The sequence below is a fragment of the Giraffa tippelskirchi genome, chromosome 7, assembly GCF_054371585.1.
Source record: "Giraffa tippelskirchi isolate mGirTip1 chromosome 7, T2T-mGirTip1v1.2.pri, whole genome shotgun sequence".
NCBI lineage: Eukaryota > Metazoa > Chordata > Mammalia > Artiodactyla > Giraffidae > Giraffa > Giraffa tippelskirchi.
The window spans coordinates 75,296,978-75,316,037 of record NC_137281.1 but is presented as its reverse complement, the minus strand read 5'-3'; the positions used below and the strand labels follow the sequence as shown (position 1 = coordinate 75,316,037).

The window sequence follows — 19,060 nt, the reverse complement described above, 5'->3', positions numbered from 1 at the left end:
GGCTCCAAAGGTATGAATAATGTCCTACTTCATAAGCTGGGTGGCACAAGCAGCATTAATTTTATTACTGTGCATGCCAAGTCACTTCAGTCCTATATGACTCTTTGTGACTCTATGGACTGTAGCCCACCAGGCTCCTCTGTCCATGGGATTTCCCAGCCAAGAATACTGGAGTGGGTTGCCATTTCCTCCTGCAGGGGAAGCTTCTTGACCCAGGGATTGAACCCACATTTCTTACGTCTCTTGCATTGGCAGGTGGGTTCTTTACCACTACCCGCCACCCGGGAAGCATTATTAACTTCCTCTATAAATGAAATATTTAAAAAATAGGGAAAAAAGTGAAAAATCATAACGAGACACAACAAACCACTACTTGTCAAGGACAAGTACACATTTTTGCTATATGAGTAGGAAAAGAACGAATGTTTGGTTTTTGGGCCCATGGAATCAGCCAGGCTTGGGCAAATGCTGTGTGGTCTGGTACCCATGTCAAGGCTCTAAGACCCTGTTAAGAGTTCACAGTCCCCAGAAGGTAAAATATAAGCAAGGAGGCTGAATAAGCCTAGTCCCCTCACTCTTTCCCTTGAGATCCTGTCACCCACTAGGATGGCAAAGTGCTGAGGACAGTGGGACAGTTTCTTTACGTTCCTTGGCTCGGACCCTGTGGTAGGTGTCAAAGTGAAGAGACATGGCTCCTCACAAGACGCTCAAGGAGTCGCAGGTCAAGAGAAGACTTTGGTTAGGGCAAGACTTGGAAGCCAGGATTTCTCACTGTCCCAGGGTGGCTTTGGAATGGATATTTTAAACCTCCCCCTGGATGGGGCTGTCTGAGGGAGACTGACGCTCTGAGCTGCTGGCCTGTTAGCACCTTCAGGGCAGAATCTGTGCCAACTCTGAGAACGGGGCCAAGTCCAGTCAGTCCTAGGCTCAAATTTAGGTCTTATGCTCTCCAAAGCTAGTGACGGCCTTAAGGGACTACAACACATCTGGATCCTGGCCAAGGGTCGAATCATGCTAGCTGTACACGCGGCTTTTTTCCTTCCCAGTCTCTCATTCTAGGTGCCGGCCATGTCCTACACGCAGCACAGGGCTTTCTCATTCCACAGTCTCCTACCTACAGCTCAAGCCCTCTTTTTCCCTTCCGGTACTGGCATCATCTTTTTGTCCTGCTTCTAGCCGCATAACGGTCCTAACAGAGACTGCACATTCCTTTTCTAGCAGTGGCTTTAGTGCCAGTTCCCATGGTATAATTTATTTTTTCCTAAGTGAAAAAACAAGCATTTCCCTATCTCTTTTCTTCAAAGAAAAAAGGTAAGCTGGAACAACGTTCTCTTCAGACCTCCTCCTCCTGAGATTTTCTACTCATTTCTAGCAATGAGTAACCATTCTTTTCCTGAGGTGCCAACAGAAATTAGGTAGAATAAAGAGAAAGGCCTACATATTTCCAGAAACTTGCAAAACAAGGAAAATCCCAAGTAAGATCGAAGCTGTAAGGACAAAGACCTCCCCCTGGCTTCGCTAGCTCTGAGAATGTATTACATCAGACATCAGAGGAAGGTTTCAGGAGGAATAGCAGTTCTCCCAGCAGGGGGCCGGGGAGTGAGCTTACGCTTGTGAAACCACGGCGAGGATCACTGCATGCTCCGAGGGGTTTGTGGCCCGGATTGACCTGAAACGAGAAAGCTCCATGTCAGACCAGGTGATGTGGCCTTGTTCTGGTGACTGACTGTGGGACTTCTTCACAGGGAAAATGGAAGAAAATCAAACGTCCCTCTAAAGAAGGAGTCTGAAAACACATGGAAGAGAACAAAGGAAGATGCTCTTATGGATTAGGACAATCTCTTTGTTTTACTAAAAAAAAAAAACAAACCCCAAAACAAAAAAAAAACACCCCCCACACACATCTAAAAGAAATTCCCGGGCAGTTCTCCAGTAGGTCAGATCTGCCAATGTTCCACTTCAAAAACTGGCAAATTCCACTTAAATTCCATGTTTTCTGATTGAAATTCCACTCTGCAAGAAAACTGGCAGTCCGACAATTCTCTAGTTATCAGTTTGTACTTGGGGAGCTAATTAAGTTGGACCTGTTTTTCTTTTAAAATAATAGTTCAGAAAGTTGATCTTAAAAGAAGGATTGCTGGCAGCTGGATACACAGGTGGAGGTGAAGGTCTTTTAAAAATTGTACAAAGAACCAGTCCAATATTTTGGTTGTAGTGTTATTTTTGTTCAAATACTTTAAACAGCTGAGTCACCAACTAGGGCTGAGAAACGATCAGTTTAGTAACTCACTATAATGATGTCTGTCATACCATGACCACCTGTCTATCACTTGTTTATTCCCTAAGAATTCAACAGGGGTAAAATACAGAAGAATTTTGAAGTCCAAGAATCTTCCTGGAAACTGTGCTATGCTACAGTTTAGACTCTGGTTTATTCTGGTCAGGGGTCATGAGTCTGATGAATTCTTAAGAAAGGGCCACATACTGGAACCTTCATACAAATAAGCATGTTTGTTTCGACCCATCTCTGTGGTCTGGCCTCTCCTTATTTCGAGATCCCTCACAAGGCAACGGTCCGCTCTGAGAAGTGAAGGCTCAAGGCTGCGCCTGAGGAATCTGTGAAGCAGCTTATATTTGTTTCTTTCTAGCTCCTGGCATTTCTGCTCCTCTCCATTTTAATGTGTTTGCACCAGTGCTCCCCCAGGGACAGCCAGCTCATACTGCTTCACCCTTGTGACTAAATGTCCTCACCTTCCTCTAAAAATGTACCTTTCCATGGTCTGTTCCTTGAGACCTCACTCCATGTGAGGAGAAGGCTCAAGACAATGACCAGGTGCTGTTTTTCTGGGAAGTAAAGGTCCCCTTGCAGATAAACGGTATTTGAATGAACTCCTTTGAAGAGAGGCCTGAACTCACTGTGGACAGCAGATTACTTCCTGTGCATGCATGCTATGCTGCTTCAGTCGTGTCCAACTTTGTGACCACATGGACTGTAGCCCGCCAGGTTCCTCTGTCCATGGAATTCTCCTGGCAAGTGGATTGCCATTCCCTCCTCCAGGGGATCTTCCCGACCCAGGGATCAAAACCACATCTCTTCTGTCTCCTGCAATGGCAGGCAGGTTCTTTACCACTAGCACCACCTGGGAAGCCCCTATCCCTACCCCAGACCGGTCATGTGAAACTACACTTATCTCCTACTTAGAAGCCTTCTACTGAATTCTCAGCAGAAATAACAGGAGCACCTAATGAAAAAACTGGACAGCATCTCAGAGAGTGCTCTCATCTCCAGGGAGCTGCTGAGCACTCCTCACTTTCCTTCAGCCTCTTCCACCCCCTCAAGGTGTCTGGGGACACTGTTAGGCTACATTCTAAGGGGTGGGGCTTAGGCAAGAGGAAACATGTTATGAACATAACTGAGCTGCAGCTCACATTCACTTAGCTTCTTTTGAGACTGGCTTCTGTGTTTTGGGTCCCTTCCGGCCACTGATCTCTTCTCTCTCATTCCTCCAAAGAAGGAACAGGTGTGGCCAAAGGGACCTGGATCTCTTTCTGGTTGAGAGGACTAAGGGGAATCCGGGGACCGGTGAGGCCGAGGTCCAAAGAAGCATGCTAAGGTCCAGTCCAGCTCAAAAGCCAGGAATCTTGGACCGCCGATGACAATGAATAATGCACATCTGCTGGGAACGCATCTCCTCATTTTAGGGAGGACGTGCTCACAATCCAGCATTCAGGAATCTCTCCATCAACATGAGCAGTAACTGGAAATGCACCAGCAGAGACGTAACCTGGCGTTCGAACTGCACAGATGCTTCAATGTTTTTATGTGCAGCTAAGACTAAAAGTTCACTCAACAGGAAACAAAATCAGCTTTCTGTATATTCAAGGAAGATTATAAAGTTTATCTACTAAATTGGGCCTTTGCCTGAATTAAAAGAATTCTTCCTATTTGTTTCTTCTTTTTATAGCTGAAGCCTGTCTTATATCATTCTATATATGTACAAAGGATTGGCTATTTCTACTATAAAATCATGTAACCATAAGTGGAGATCAAGAAAATGCAGATATATTTAGTTATAAGAGACTCAATTCTAGCCTGACAATCATTTTACACACACACACACACAAAAAAACATACATATATATCCACACATGTACATATTTATTTCTTAATACTTCCCTGGTGGTTTCCCTGGTGACTCAGACAGTAGAGAATCTGCCTGCAATGCAGGAAACCCAAATTTGATCCCTGAATCGGGAAGATCCCCTGCAGAAGAGAATGCAAACCCACTCCAGTATTCTTGCCTGGAGAATTCCACAGACTGAGGAGCCTGGCAAGCTAGAGTCCATGGGATCACAAAGAGTCGGACACGGCTGAATGACTCTTCCCTTAATACTAAAAACACCCAAATATTTTGTGATATACTTTGTTATATAGTTAAACAGGCAAATGTTTCTATACAAGAAGATAGGGTTATTTGAGACCTGTAAGACATTTTAAAACAGGCTCCTTAAGGCTTCTTCTTTGGGAAACTGAAAATGGTCAAAGAATAGCAAGGTGATGCCTATGAGGAGAAACTTTTCTTAAATGAACTCATTTCTTGTAAGGGTACCAACAGGTCTAACAAGCCATTTCCCTGCCTTTCATTTCACTTGCTAATATTGAAGACAATTCCCATCCTGTTTGTAACTAGAGTCTGTCCTGGTCCGGCATTTAATCAGTGACCTCTTCCCACTGAGCTTCAAAGCAGTCCACTTGTGCCAAATGGACGGGTTCATCCAGAGCTAACTCTGATGACTGCATTTATTTATGAACAGACAAGTGTTTCCTCCCCAGAGTGCAAGCATTTCTGTAAACAAGCAGGGGCTTTGGATCCTTGGGAGATTCTTCTGCTGCTGAAAAGTGGCTGCCTTTCCTCCCCGACTGCTATAAAATCCACCCATCTGTTGTCAGGCAGGCAGAAATGGTCTATTTCACACATTTCTGATGTTCATTTTGGGACAGAATAATTAGGATTAAAATATCTGGTTTAAATCCAAACCATATCTGTATAATAAGAACTGTGTGAATCTCATTTTTTTTTTTTTTTTTTTTTTAGTGCAACATGAACAATACTCAAGGGGAAAAATGCCCTAAAGTTTTCAGAGGAGCCCAGCTCACACCTCTAAATTCTTTGGAACACAAATGTGGAAAAATAGAAAAAGCCATAGGAGGAGCTATAGCTTTCATCGTAGAAATCTATATATATTGCTTAGAAACATCAACACATATTTTAGAGACATTTGGGCTGGAACTAAAGACATGTATACATGAATTTCATTTTAAGCTGTTAGGTGGACATTTGCTAATATATTAACATAACTAAGGTACCTGCACACTGCTTCTGCATCGAAGTTTCGAGTCTGTCTGTGATCGATTACGATAATCTCATGATGTTTATCTAGAAAGCATTCCAGGGCTGACTCTGGAGTCCGAGCAATATTGCAACTGTAACCGGCTCTGTCACAGGCCCACCAGAATCCATCACTCTGACTATCTTCCTTTGCAAAGATGAGCAAAACCTGCAACACACAGAAAAGAGGATCTTGACAGAAGTCATCATCCTTAGAGATGATTGAAAGCAGACCTACATGATACTGGTTGAGGATGCAGCCTCTGGAGAGAAGCCACCTGGGTTCAAATCCCAGCTGGTCTCCTGATTCCTGGGTGTCTCTGAACAAGGCAGAGCATCTCCAGCCTACAGCTTCTCCAATATCAGATGTGCTAAAAACAGTGCCATGTAAGCTAGCTGGGAGGCCTGAGTGAGCACAGAAGACAAGCTCCATCACTCTGTTGGTGGTTGCTACCTATTTATAATTTCCTAAGTGGCTCTGTCTTCAAATGGACTGATCAGTAAAATGGTAACAGGCTCATCAACACAGGTTAGCCTGTGGTTCACATATACATGTATTTGGGGTCAGGGCAGTTGGGGTTTGCCTGAGGTACCTAGAGGCCGCCTCCCTGAACTTAGCACTTAAATCTTTATCCAGATGCAAAAAGGATGGGAACTCAAAACGTCGCAAAAACTAATTGCAACACCCAGCACTTGCTGAATCTGGAAAGAACAATCATGAAATGTGAAGCTCCTGGAGCTAAGGTGAGGAAACAGGCCTCTTTTTTCTTCACAGGAAAGTTCAGCCCCACTCCCTGGAAAGAAGACAGCAGTGCTTACCACCACCCCTGTTCCCTCATCACTCCCTGGGCTCTGGAACCCAGATCCCCTGGTGGCCACAGCGCCAGGGATGGCCATACCAGCACCCGAGCTTGTTCATTTGTTTGTGTATGGCCTCTCTTCCCCACTAGAATCGAGCTCCAGGACAGGGAAGACCTGGCTGTTTTGTTCCTTCTGTGACCCTCTGCTGGGTAGCACCTACTACCTGAGTGACAGGGTAACTAGGCACAGGGTTTCTGTAAAATGCCAGAGGGTTTCTACTGTCAACTAGACTAAGACTACGTCAAGGCAATAGACCGAATAGGAAGTACATATATTAATAATCTCAAGATACTGATAAGCCTTTAACATTCTTCACCATTCAGTTCTCATTTAAACAATTAGGAACAGAAGGGAAGTTTCTGGCCCTTTAAGCCCATAGTCAATACCAATCTTCATGATGAAAGGGTGAATGTGTTTCACTTAAAATCAGAAAGAAGACAAACTGGTCACTAATTACTACTACATTTAAAAAAATGCTTCACTAACTGAAAACTGACAGTATACAGAATAACGAAAACAACAGTATAATGACTCTCATGGACCCATCACCCAGTTTCAGCAATAAGCAACTCCTGGCCAATGTGACCTCAATGCTATCCCTACCCACTTTCCAACTCTTGTATTAGTTTGCAGCAAATACCACATATTTCACCTGTATGCATCTATTAAAGAAAAAATAACTCTTTTCCAAAAAAAGAAAACCACAGTACCATTTTATACCTAAGCTCTCCAATAATCCTTTATCATTAAACATCTGAATGCATCATAAATGTCAGTTGTTCTACACTGTTTGAATCATTCCCTGTTTCCTCAAATGCCATGTTTCCAGAAGAGAAATCATATTTTTCAGCATGATTTTGATATTTTCTTTTAGCACATGGCTTGAATCACATGCCAGTAACACATGAGGCAGCTACCCTTCTTCATGGCTCACTGTGGGCAAGGGTCTGTCAGTCCTCAGGCCAGGCTATCCCCCAAAACCTTCACTACAGACCTACTCCTGGAAAGAAGTGGGAGGTAGCTCTTCCAAGAGAAGTGAGGGACTCAGCCTTCTGCATCTTGAGAGTGAAAAGAAAGCCTTCAAATGGAACCGTTAACAATGGAGCTACAGCGAAAAAAATCAGGTAGAATAAATTGGTTTGTACAAAAAGTCACCAGCCTTTAACTTGATGTAGCTGTGGTATTAGCACGAGAAACTCAATATGCAAAGGCTAAATGTCAGAGAAGGTGACAGACCTCTTGTTCCATCTGTATGGCTGAATAATGATTGCTAAGCAAGAATCTCAACACTTTATATTTCCTTTATACATTTATGCCTCAATATTTGACTAATGCTTCCCTGCTGGCTCAGCGGTAAAAGAGTCCACCTGCAATGCAGGAGACATGAGTTTGACCCCTGGGTCAGGAAGATCCTCCAGAGAAGAAAATGGTACCCACTCCAATATTCTTGCCTGGGAAATCTCATGGACAGAGGAGACTGGTGGTCTACAGTCTACAGGGTCGCAAAAGAGTCGAACATGACTTAGCAACTAAACAACATTTGACTAATGCAATAAGACCCTAACTGTATTCCCATATTGGCCACTGATACAGGTATTAATCTCCGATGTCTTATGTGTCCTTAAAAGACTGGAGTGCTCCACTTTTGGAAAAATAATGTCATTATTCAAATATTCTTGAGCACCTACTATGTGTAGACATGATTTTTTATTGCTTAGAGTATGCTAACAAAATAAAGATGACCTCTTGACCTCAAACAACAGGCATAATAAATAAACAAATGATATGGAATGCTGAAAGTGGTAAGTGCTAGGTAAAACAGTAGAGGCTGTTGGGAGCAGTATTAAGCAGGGTACTTAGGGTAAGCCTCACCGAGGAAGTGACATATGAGCAGATGCCCAAAGAAAATGGAAAAGTCAAATCGCTCACTAAAGATAAATCATCCCACAAAGAGGGAACAGATCCACCGGTCCCTTCAGGGGGATGCATGGCTGATGCGTTCAAGGGACTGCAAGGAAGCCAGTGTGACAGAGGGGAGGGCAAGAGAGGGACAGGAAGTAGGGGGTCACAGCAGAGGGCTCCGTTGTGTAATGCCTTGCAGCCACTTTGCGAAGTTATGCTGGATTTCACATGGAAACTTACAAACCAACTGAACATGTAGGGACTTGTACTAATCACGCTTTAAATTTTTTTTTTTTTTTTGGCTGTGTTGGGTCTTAGTTGCAGCACTCAGGATCTTTAGTGGCACCGTGTGAACTCTTAGTTGTGGCATGTGGGATCTAGTTCCCTGAACTGGGGATCGAACCTGAGCCCCCTGCATTGGGAGTGCATAGTCTTAGCCATGTTAACTTCTGCGTTTCTAATGCTTCGATGTCTGGAGCCTTGCTGACTCTGGAGAGATGCCTCTGAGGGCTAGCCAATTCTCCGAGGCCTAGAGAAAGCCAAGGACTTGCTTAGGAGTGCATTTGCCATATGTAAATCAATCCAGAGTTGTGCTCCTACCACCTCTACCACTTGCTAACCCTCTGGACCACTATCCACCTGTCCTAAATCACTCCAGGGCCAGGTACCAGACAACTAGGGACAGTCCTTCTGCCCAACACGTCTCATGAGTGATTCAACCACTCAAACCTGTCTGCCCTGCCATCCCTGCCTCACCGCTTCGCACAGAAAGCATAATCACAGCTCCTGCCCACTCTGCCCCTCACACTCCCTGCCTCCAACCGGCCTCAGTGCTTCCCTCTGTGGTCCCACATGGCCTGCCCCCTCCTCTCAGGAGCTGTGAGTCATAAACCATCTTTCAATGACAGTCGTGCCTACTCTGTTGGCTTCACCCTACCTGATTAAAAATTAAGTCTACATACTAAAACAAGAATATTTATAAAAGTACTCACTAGAAAAATCTCTCTAGGTACTATTCAAAATTCTTTCCATTTATAAAAGATTAATTCATAAAGACTACTTTTCAATGATTCAACTCCTAAGCAAAGTGAAAATCTATAGCAATTAAAAAATATATATATATTTTAAAGTACTATAGCCATGACATTTTTGTTAAGGTCTGCCTATCTGGAAAATTCTATTTTCTCTAGGAAGATGGCATACCCAAGTAACCAAAGTCGTGCTCTCTGCCCCTATCTCCTAGGCCACAGCTGGGCTAATACTGTTGTTTTTGGGAATTTGAAATTTGAACAGAGAGACACAGAGGCTGAGAATTAGGACCCATGAGCCATTAATATAGAGATTGAAGGAAGAACCTCAAATTCCTTCTGTCAAAATACTCAGAAATGGCTCACTGCCACCCTTTCTAAACCATGGCTTCCAACTCTTCCTTGGATTCTGGGGAAAAAAATACACTAATACATTTCTTATTCATTTACTATTTTGTGAAAGGCAACTGTTACTCCAAACCAAAGAATGCAACCGCTAAAAAACCTTATGTGATATAGTCCCTCTTCAAACTTATCATTTTATGTACCAGTATTTAGTTTCTTGTTAAACATGTCAATGTGTAAATGTTTACTGACCATTCATGGAGGCAAATCCCTTAAAACGATTTTTTAAGGGATGGTTATTAAATGATTTTTATGATTAAAATGATTTTTACAAAATAATTAACAAAAGCATATAGCTGAACTCGGGACTTCCCTGGTTGTCCTCCACCTTCCAATGCAGAAGGCGCAGGTTGAATCCCTGATCAGGGAACTAAGACCCCACATGCCGCACAGTGTGGCCAAAAAATGAAAATAAAAAAAGCATATCACTTTTTATTTATAGAGTAAAAGTAAACTCATTCTCACCTGCTCTAAATAGCATGTGGAACATTCCTTTGAAGAATACTTTTGTTGACCTATCACATAAGATATAAGAACTGGTAGTAAGAGACACAGGCAACCATAGTCCAGTGTCCACCCCCAGGACCAAGCAGGGAGGCGCTCAGGTAAGCAGATAAGCAAAAGGAATGCACTACTAAGCCGTCACCAAAGGCAAAGCATGGGCGTGGCATCCGGGGAAGGGATCCACGCACAGCAGAATGGGAAGAAGGAAGCAGTTCCGATACGCCAACCTCCCTGTGCTATTGGAAACACAGCAAAAGAGAAGACTAAATGCAGACCGAAGCCTGGGACAGTGAGGAAACGGCTTCCTCTAGAGCAGATCTTGGCCAGCTTGGGTTTTGTCCAGGATCGGAACATATACACAGGCAGTGTCCACTCTGCATGGTAGTGCCAGGCCATACACATGACCACGTGAAGCAAACTGAATGAAGAATGGTCACAACTACTGTTCTACGACATTTAGAAATTTTGTCAAAACATACAAAAGCTTTATTATTGGTTATAAATGTACAGGGAAATGAAAAATGTAAAATTAACACCTATTCAGTGCACTTTCTTTGAAACATTAGAAACTGACACTGTGACTTTTTTTAAGCTTACTGAGTAGTTTGAACAGTGCTTGCCTTCTTCCAGCTGTATAAATTATATGAGCCTTTTTATGCCTTAGTGAATTATAAACTCCTAAGTTTGGATAAACTTCCAACATTTTATCCTCTGTACTTTCAATGTCATGAAATGTCCCCAGAGTTCCTTTAATTAATGTGCAGATTTCTGTTGGCATCACTTCATCTGTGATATTTCATCCTTTTCATCACAACCACTTTCTTCACTTAGCTCAATAAACTTGCATTGAGACTTGCTTCCCCTGGCTACACCCTGGAATATCTCACTGGCAGCAGTGTCAACCCTGCCAGCCAGCTTTCTTCTCTAACTCCATTTACACTGCTGTTTCACTTCTAGCATTATCACCTTCCATTTCTTTATTATGCTTTCATTTTGGGGGGCTAACTTCCTCTTTCAACCATCAACTTTTGTGTAATGTCATGTAGTTTATCACAGAGAAATAAAGGGGCACACTTGGCTGTCTATGCTTGAACTAACAAGAGACTGTGAAACAAGCCTTGAGATTGGCACTGTTCAGGCTGCACATCTGTCTCTGATCATGCTGCACGTTTGTTATTTATGTAATGCCTTGTGGACTGAAGAACTATCAGCAAAGTTTGTACCAACTTGATGCAATTATCACAGTTGAGACACCAACGTGACTGCAATCTTTGTGACCAGGCATTAGTTAAACCTAGTCTGTGTATACTGAAACTGTGCAAAGTGAAGGCTACTTGTGTGTGCTGTGTGCTCAGTCACTCAGTCGTGTCTGACTCTTTGTGACCCCATGGACTACAGCCCGCCAGGCATCTCTGTCCATGGGGATTCTCCAGGCAAGAACACTGAAGTGGCCATGCCTTCCTCCAGGGAATCTTACTGACCCTGGGACTGAACCCACGTCTCTTATGTCTCCTGCATTGCAGGCCGATTTTTTATCTGCTGTGCCATCGGGGTATGACTTTTCAAATGTAGCAATGAAAACCTCAAAATGTCAGGCTGGGCCTCCCTCTATTTCTACCTACATCTTTTGGAATTGCAAAGTTTAAATCATCTTTCAACCCAAGCCAGATTGATGAAGTAATGGGTAACCCAGGGCAGGGTCCAGAGGATAAGTGCAGGGGTCTGGTGTAAGAGGTTGCAGAGGGGTAGCAGCCAGACTGCAGGTGACCTGGGGGGTGCCCTAGAGGCAATGACAGGAACAAGGACTATGACTCTCAGGAGTTTTCAGGGCAGGAAGGGATTCTGGGGGTGACTCACCATCACCCATTCAACAGATGAGGCCAGCAACTTCCCTGAGCAAAGCAGTGGCAGAGCTAGACCCATAATCCCCAGCTCCTCCTTCAGTGATCTTTCTGATGTCCCTGGGCTGTGTTGGAAGTATTATAACCATTGCTTTGACATGTTTTATCAAGAAGGTCCAGAAAACTATCTTTCTGAGAACAGCAATAAGCTGTCTTTGACAGTTAAATGAGAATGAAACTATATAATCACGAAAAAGATGAAAAAAAAACCTCTAACTTTTCCTTAACTTGCAGACAATGTATGTATTCATCATTATTAGTGTTCTTTCTAGAAAGGCTATGCCTACATGTCTCCAAATGGATTGTCATTGTCCACAATTAAATATCTAATTTTCAGACTACTTGGTTTGGCTTTAAGCAAAAGCCAGGGAACAAGGAGCTCCTAAGAGTAGACCACGTATATAAGTGATGACTGAACAACTGGCCGGTGTGATCATAGGTGGGGTCGATTCATTTGGAGAAAATAGTTTGGGAGCTTTCCTTAAATGTCCCTAGGAAAGTGATGCTCATATACCTTGTTTAATACATCTTTTTGGTTATCTAATGTTGACTAAACTCTGAAATTTGTGTATACTGGAACTATGCAAAGTGAGGGCTTTTTCAAGTAGCTATAGTTTGATGAGAATTTAAGGGCCAGCCATGATACTGAAAGGACTTTAAATACACTACCTCATTTAGTAACCCTTTCACAAATCTTTCTTTGGAGGTGGGCATCATCCCCACTTACAGATGTGGGGACTGAGGTATGGAATGGTTAAGAGATACACCCAAGTCAACAGCTAACAAGATCTGAACTGTGGTTGACCTGACCCTCAAGCTTGTATAATCATAAGTAACATGCTCTGTTTTTACCCCTAAAATACTGGACCCTAACAACTAAAATCCCTAACAACTCTGTGGTTCCATGAAACTGGCTGGGTAAAGGACGCAACTTGGTACCAGCAATCAGGACAGATAGGAGAGAAGACACTGACCACTGGGAGTTACTGAATCTGAACATTTCCATCACTCCATCACTTAATATGTGAAGATCAGCTTCCCACAAGGCCAAAAGACTGCCAAATAAAGTCTCCAATATATAATGGTTCCAGGGGAGGGGGAAATCCATGCACACAATATGGAAGTATAAGCTTTAAAGGAAACTGCTGTCTTACTGGGAGAATGCTCAGGTCACAGCAGTCAGGACCTGCTTCCAAGGCCAGCTGGAAGGCTCAGTCTGAGGGGTGGGGGCGACGGCAGTCCAAGCAGAAACAATTTCACACAGTGGAAAGTGAATACGCTCCAGGCATTGACGAAGGAAGGGCCTCTTGGTTTCCAGATGCCATCATGCTGATAAAAACCTATTGCCTCATAATATTCCCCCTACTTTTCTTTTTTGCTAAGACTGGAAACCCAGCCCTGCTGTGAGTCACAGGCACTCACCCAGGAGAGCTGTGCTCTACAATTCTGCAAGGCACATCCGCCCACTCCACCCCAACAGAGCTCCACCAGTCCACATCACACTGCCTGGCCACCACGTGGGGGCAAATTTCCCCCAGTGACCTCAGAAATGCACCTTCCAAAGCAACCACATCCTGGAATATGCTTGTCAAGTAAGTGCTTCCCAAGTCCTATGGGCTCCGGCTGACAGTTAACATTTTCAGCAAGGCAGTGAAGTTACAGAGCAGGTATTTTTCTCCAAGAGATAAAATGTAAAAACTAAGGTTCTAGGCACATTCTAAGACGGTTGCAATGACAGTCTCAGAAGCACAAGAACACTTGATCAGGTATCACTGCCCTTCAAGTGAGAATGTAAACGACAATGAAACCCACTAGCCAGACCCCATGGGAGCTCAGGGGTCATCCTGTGGCTCCCCCCTCACAACACCTGCTGTGGAGCCTGGAGCATACAGACTTGAACTGGATGGATCAGTGTCTGAAATTATGCTTGAATGAGACCCAGGAGTAAAGGCATCCGTGGTTCTAAGTTGAGATTTTTTTTAAAAAAGAGTTTCTTAATAATTCCGCCCCTCATTCAGAGAGGGACTCTTGACTAGTTTTAGCTGCTGTCATAGGGGCCAAACTCACAGGACAGGAGCCAGGCAGGTACATGGTACCACTGGAAACATCCCATCTCTTACCCTGGGGGATGGAGTCATGGAATTAATCTTATTAGTTACTATATTTCATAGCTTATGAGGACAAATTTAAAATGTTTTATTATGCTTTATAATAAAAAAATAATAATAAAATAATAAAATAAAAGCATGGCGGCTGCGACGGACTGCACAGAAGTGCGGCTGAGAGGAGCTACCCCACGTCCAAGGTCAGGGGCGGCAGCCAAGAGGAGCTACCCCACATCCAAAGAGCAGTGGCTGCGTGGGCACAGGAGGGCCGAAAGGAGCTACTCCACGTTCAAGGTCAGGAGGAGCAACTGTGAGGAGATACCCCTCGTCCAAGGTAAGGAGCAGGGGCTGCACTTTGCTGGAGCAGCCGTGAAGAAATACCCCACGTCCAAGGTAAGAGAAATCCAAGTAAGACAGTAGGTGTTGTGAGAGGGCATCAGAGGGCAGACACACTGAAACCATAATCACAGAAAACTAGCCAATCTGATCACACAGACCACAGCCTTGTCTATCTCAATGAAACTAAGCCATGCCGTGTGGGGCCACCCAAGACGGATGGGTCATGGTGGAGAGGTCTGACAGAATGTGGCCCACTGGAGAAGGCAATGGCAAACCACTTCAGTATTCTTGATTTGAGAACCCCGTGAACAGTATGGAAAGGCAAAATGACAGGATACTGAAAGAGGAACTCCCCAGGTCGGTAGGCGCCCAATATGCTATTGGAGATCAGCGGAGAAATAACTCCAGAAAGAATGAATGGATGGAGCCAAAGCAAAAACAATACCCAGTTGTGGATATGACTGGTGATAGAAGCAAGGTCCGATACTGTAAAGAGCAATATTGCATAGGAACCTGGAATGTTAGGTCCATGAATCAAGGCAATCAAATTGGAAGTGGTCAAACAGGAGATGGCAAGAGTGAACGTCGACATTCTAGGAATCAGCAAACTAAAATGGACTGGAATGGGTGAATTTCACTCAGATGACCATTATATCTACTACTATGGGCAGGAATCCCTTAGAAGAAATGGAGTAGCCATCACGGTCAACAAACGAGTTCGAAAGGCAGTACTTGGATGAAATCTCAAAAACGATAGAATGATCTCTGTTCGTTTCCAAGGCAAACTATTCAATATCACGGTAATCCAAGCCTATGCCCCAAATCAGTAACGCTGAAGAAGCTGAAGTTGAATGGTTCTATGAAGACCTACCAGACCTTTTAGAACTAACACCCAAAAAAGATGTCCTTTTCATTATAGGGGACTGGAATGCAAAAGTAGGAAGTCAAGAAACACTTGGAGTTAACAGGCAAATTTGGCCTTGGAGTACAGAATGAAGCAGGGCAAAGGTTAATAGAGTTTTGCCAAGAGAACACACTGGTTATAGCAAACACCCTCTTGCAACAGAACAAGAGAAGACTCTGCACATGGACATCACCAGATGGTCGACACCGAAACCAGACTGATTATATTCTTTGCAGCCAGTGATGGAGAAGCTCTATACAGTCAGCAAAAACAAGACCGGGAGCTGACTGTGGCTCAGATCAGGAACTCCTTATTGCCAAATTCAGACTGAAACTGAAGAAAGTAGGGAAAACCACTAGTCCATTCAGGTATGACCTAAATCAAATCCCTTATGATTATACAGTAGAAATGAGAAATAGATTTAAGGGACTAGATCTGATAGACATAGTGCCTCTATGGACAGAGGTTCGTGACATTGTACAGGAGACAGGGATCAAGACAATCCCCATGGAAAAGAAATGCAAAAAAGCAAAATGGCTGTCTGAGGAGGCCTTACAAATAGCTGTGAGAAGAAGAGACGTGAAAAGCAAAGGAGAAAAGGAAAGATATTCCCATCTGAATGCAGAGTTCCAAAGAACAGCAAGGAGATATAAGAAAGCCTTCCTCAGTGATCAATGCAAAGAAATAGAGGAAAACAACAGAATGGGAAAGACTAGAGATCTCTTCAAGAAAATTAGAGATATCAAAGGAACATTTCATGCAAAGATGGGCTCAATAAAGGACAGAAATGGTATGGACCTAACAGAAGCAGAAGATATTAAGAAGAGGTGGCAAGAATACACAGAAGAACTGTTCAAAAAAGATCTTCATGACCCAGAAAATCACGATGGTGTGATCACTCACCTAGAGCCAGACATCCTGGAATGTGAAGTCAAGTGGGCCTTAGAAAGCATCACTACGAACAAAGCTAGCAGAGGTGACGGAATTCCAGTTGAGCTATTTCAAATCCTGAAAGATGATGCTGTGAAAGTGCTGCACTCAGTATGTCAGCAAATTTGGAAAACTCAGTAGTGACCACAGGACTGGAAAAGGTCAGTTTTCATTCCAATCCCAAAGAAAGGCAATGCCAAAGAATGCTCAAACTACCACATAGTTAGTTGCACTCATCTCACACGCTAGTAAAGTAATGCTCAAAATTCTCCAAGCCAGGCTTCAGCAATACGTGAACTGTGAAATTCCAGATGTTCAAGCTGGTTGTAGAAAAGGCAGAGGAACCAGAGATCAAATTGCCAATATCTGCTGGATCATCGAAAAAGCAAGAGAGTTCCAGAAAAACATCTATTTCTGCTTTATTGACTATGCCAAAGCCTTTGACTGTGTGGATCACAACAAACTGTGGAAAATTCTTCAAGAGATGGGCATACCAGACCACCTGACCTGCCTCTTGAGAAACCTGTATGCAGGTCAGGAAGCAACAGTTAGAACTGGACATGGAACAACAGACTGGTTTCAAATAGGAAAAGGAGTATGTTAAGGCTGTATATTGTCACCCTGCTTATTTAACTTATATGCAGAGTATATCATGAGAAATGGTGGGCTGGAGGAAGCACAAGCTGGAATCAAGATTGCTGGGAGAAATATCAATAACCTCAGATATGCAGATAACACCACCCTTATGGCAGAAAGTGAAGAAGAACTAAAAAGGCTCTTGATGAAAGTGAAAGAGGAGAGTGAAAAAGTTGGCTTAAATTAAAACTCAACATTCAGAAAACTAAGATCATGGCATCTGGTCCCTTCACTTCATGGGAAATAGATGGGGAAACAGTGGAAACAGTGTCAGACTTTATTTTGGGGGGCTCCAAAATCCCTGCAGATGGTGACGGCAGCCATGAAATTAAAAGATGCTTACACTTTGGAAGGAAAGTTATGACCAACCTAGATAGCATATTAAAAAGCAGAGACATTACTTTGCCAACAAATGTCCATCTAGTCAAGGCTATGGTTTTTCCAGTGGTCATGTATGGATGTGAGAGTTGGATTATAAAGAAAGCTGAGCGCTGAAGAATTGATGCTTTTGAATTGTGGTGTTGGAGAAGATTCCTGAGAGTCCCTTGGACTGCAAGGAGATCCAACCAGTCCATCCTAAAGGAGATCAGTCCTGGGTGTTCATTGGAAGGACTGATGTTGAAGCTGAAACTCCAATACTTTGGCCACCTCATGCGAAGAGTTGCCTCATTGGAAAAGACCCTGATGCTGGGAAGGACTAGGGGCGGGAGGAGACGGGGACGACGGAGGATGAGGTGGCTGGATGGCATCACCAACTCGATGGACATGGGTTTGGGCAAACTCCGGGAGTTGGTGATGGACAGGGAGGCCTGGCGTGCTGCGATTCATGGGGTTGCAAAGAGTTGGACACGACTGGCGACTGAACTGATTATGCTTTAACATACCAAATGTAAGTCCAAAATTACAGACAATTGTTTTTGTGACAGGGGAGTGAGGCCATTATAGAATGTTTAAATACTGCGAAGGACTACATCATACTTGAGAGGACAGAAATATAGTATATTCGAGACTTTGTTACAAAATTTGACTGCTAAGCAAGCATACCAAAAATAATTTAAGGAAAGCTGCTAAAGTAGGAGCCTAACTTACACCTTCTAAAACAGAGAAAGTAAACAGGTAGTTCTGAAAACCATTCTAACAAAAAGTAGAAACAAAGGGAAAAGGGTAATAAAATAGAAAATACAAAATAAGACTAATTATATCAGTAATCACACTCAATGTAACCAGATTAAACTTACTTATTAAAGTTAGTTTATCAGAATAGGTTTTAGAAAAATAAAACTATGTGCTCCATTTAAGAGGGATATTTATCATAAAGGTATAAATAAAACTGACAGTGAAAAGATAGAAAAAGATATATCAGGAAAATATTAACTAAGGAAAGCTGGTCCAACCATATCACCAAGAAATAAAATATAAATGAAGGTAGAAGTTTAAAGAGGGACACTATATAAAAGCAACAGTTACCAAGAACATACACAAATCTAGAACTTGGATACAGATTAACATGGCAGATTCAAAACATCAGAAAATATTTTAAAAAATATTGAGGCTATTGACATATCCATTACAATAGAAACTGACAGAACACAGAAAGTTAAGATAGAAGTGGTTTGAATAGCATCATTAACAAAGTTGAATTAATTTCACAGATATAGAAGCCTGTCTTCCAGAAATAGGAATATATCTTCTCTGAAAGTTTTGTGTGGAAAATTTAATGACTGGCTACATTACCTACTGGTTGCCAAACAAGTTGCAACAAGTATCAAAGAATCAGTAACAAAGGCATCAAGCGATAATTCAGTGGAGCAAGAATAGTCATTTCAACAAATAGAGCTAGAATAATGGGGCTTCTCGGGTGGCTCAGTCAATAAAGAATCTGTCTGCAATGCAGGAGACCCAGCTTTGACCCTTGGGTTGGGAAGATCCCCTGGAGGAGGAAATGGAGAATCCCCTGGACAGAGGAGCCTGGAGGGCTACAGTCCATGAGGTCCCAAGAGTTAGACATGACTTAGCAACTAAACCACCACCACCATCTGGTCAATACAGAGAGGGAAAGAGCCTTAACCTCTTTACTACACCATACATAAAAATGAACTTGAGTTATAGATCTAAATTAAAATCTAGCAATAAAGTTTCCAGAAGAAAACAAATA

At 43.0% G+C, this 19,060-nt stretch overlaps 1 protein-coding gene across 20 annotated transcripts in view; it reads right to left on the bottom strand.

Moving 5' to 3' along the window:
* Nucleotides 1-19,060, bottom strand: part of PDE8B (phosphodiesterase 8B) — a 292,972-nt gene that overhangs the window by 124,812 nt on the left and 149,100 nt on the right. For all 20 annotated transcript variants that reach the window (XR_014058459.1, XM_081505927.1, XM_081505928.1 and 17 more), the window contains 2 exons: nt 5,369-5,559; nt 1,610-1,669 (listed from right to left, as the gene is read on the bottom strand). Coding sequence is in view for 19 of the 20 variants with exons in the window: in XM_081505927.1 (XP_081362053.1) it covers nt 1,610-1,669; nt 5,369-5,559 (251 nt within the window). In the remaining variant the exon portion in view is untranslated. The remainder of the gene's footprint in view (nt 1-1,609; nt 1,670-5,368; nt 5,560-19,060) is intronic.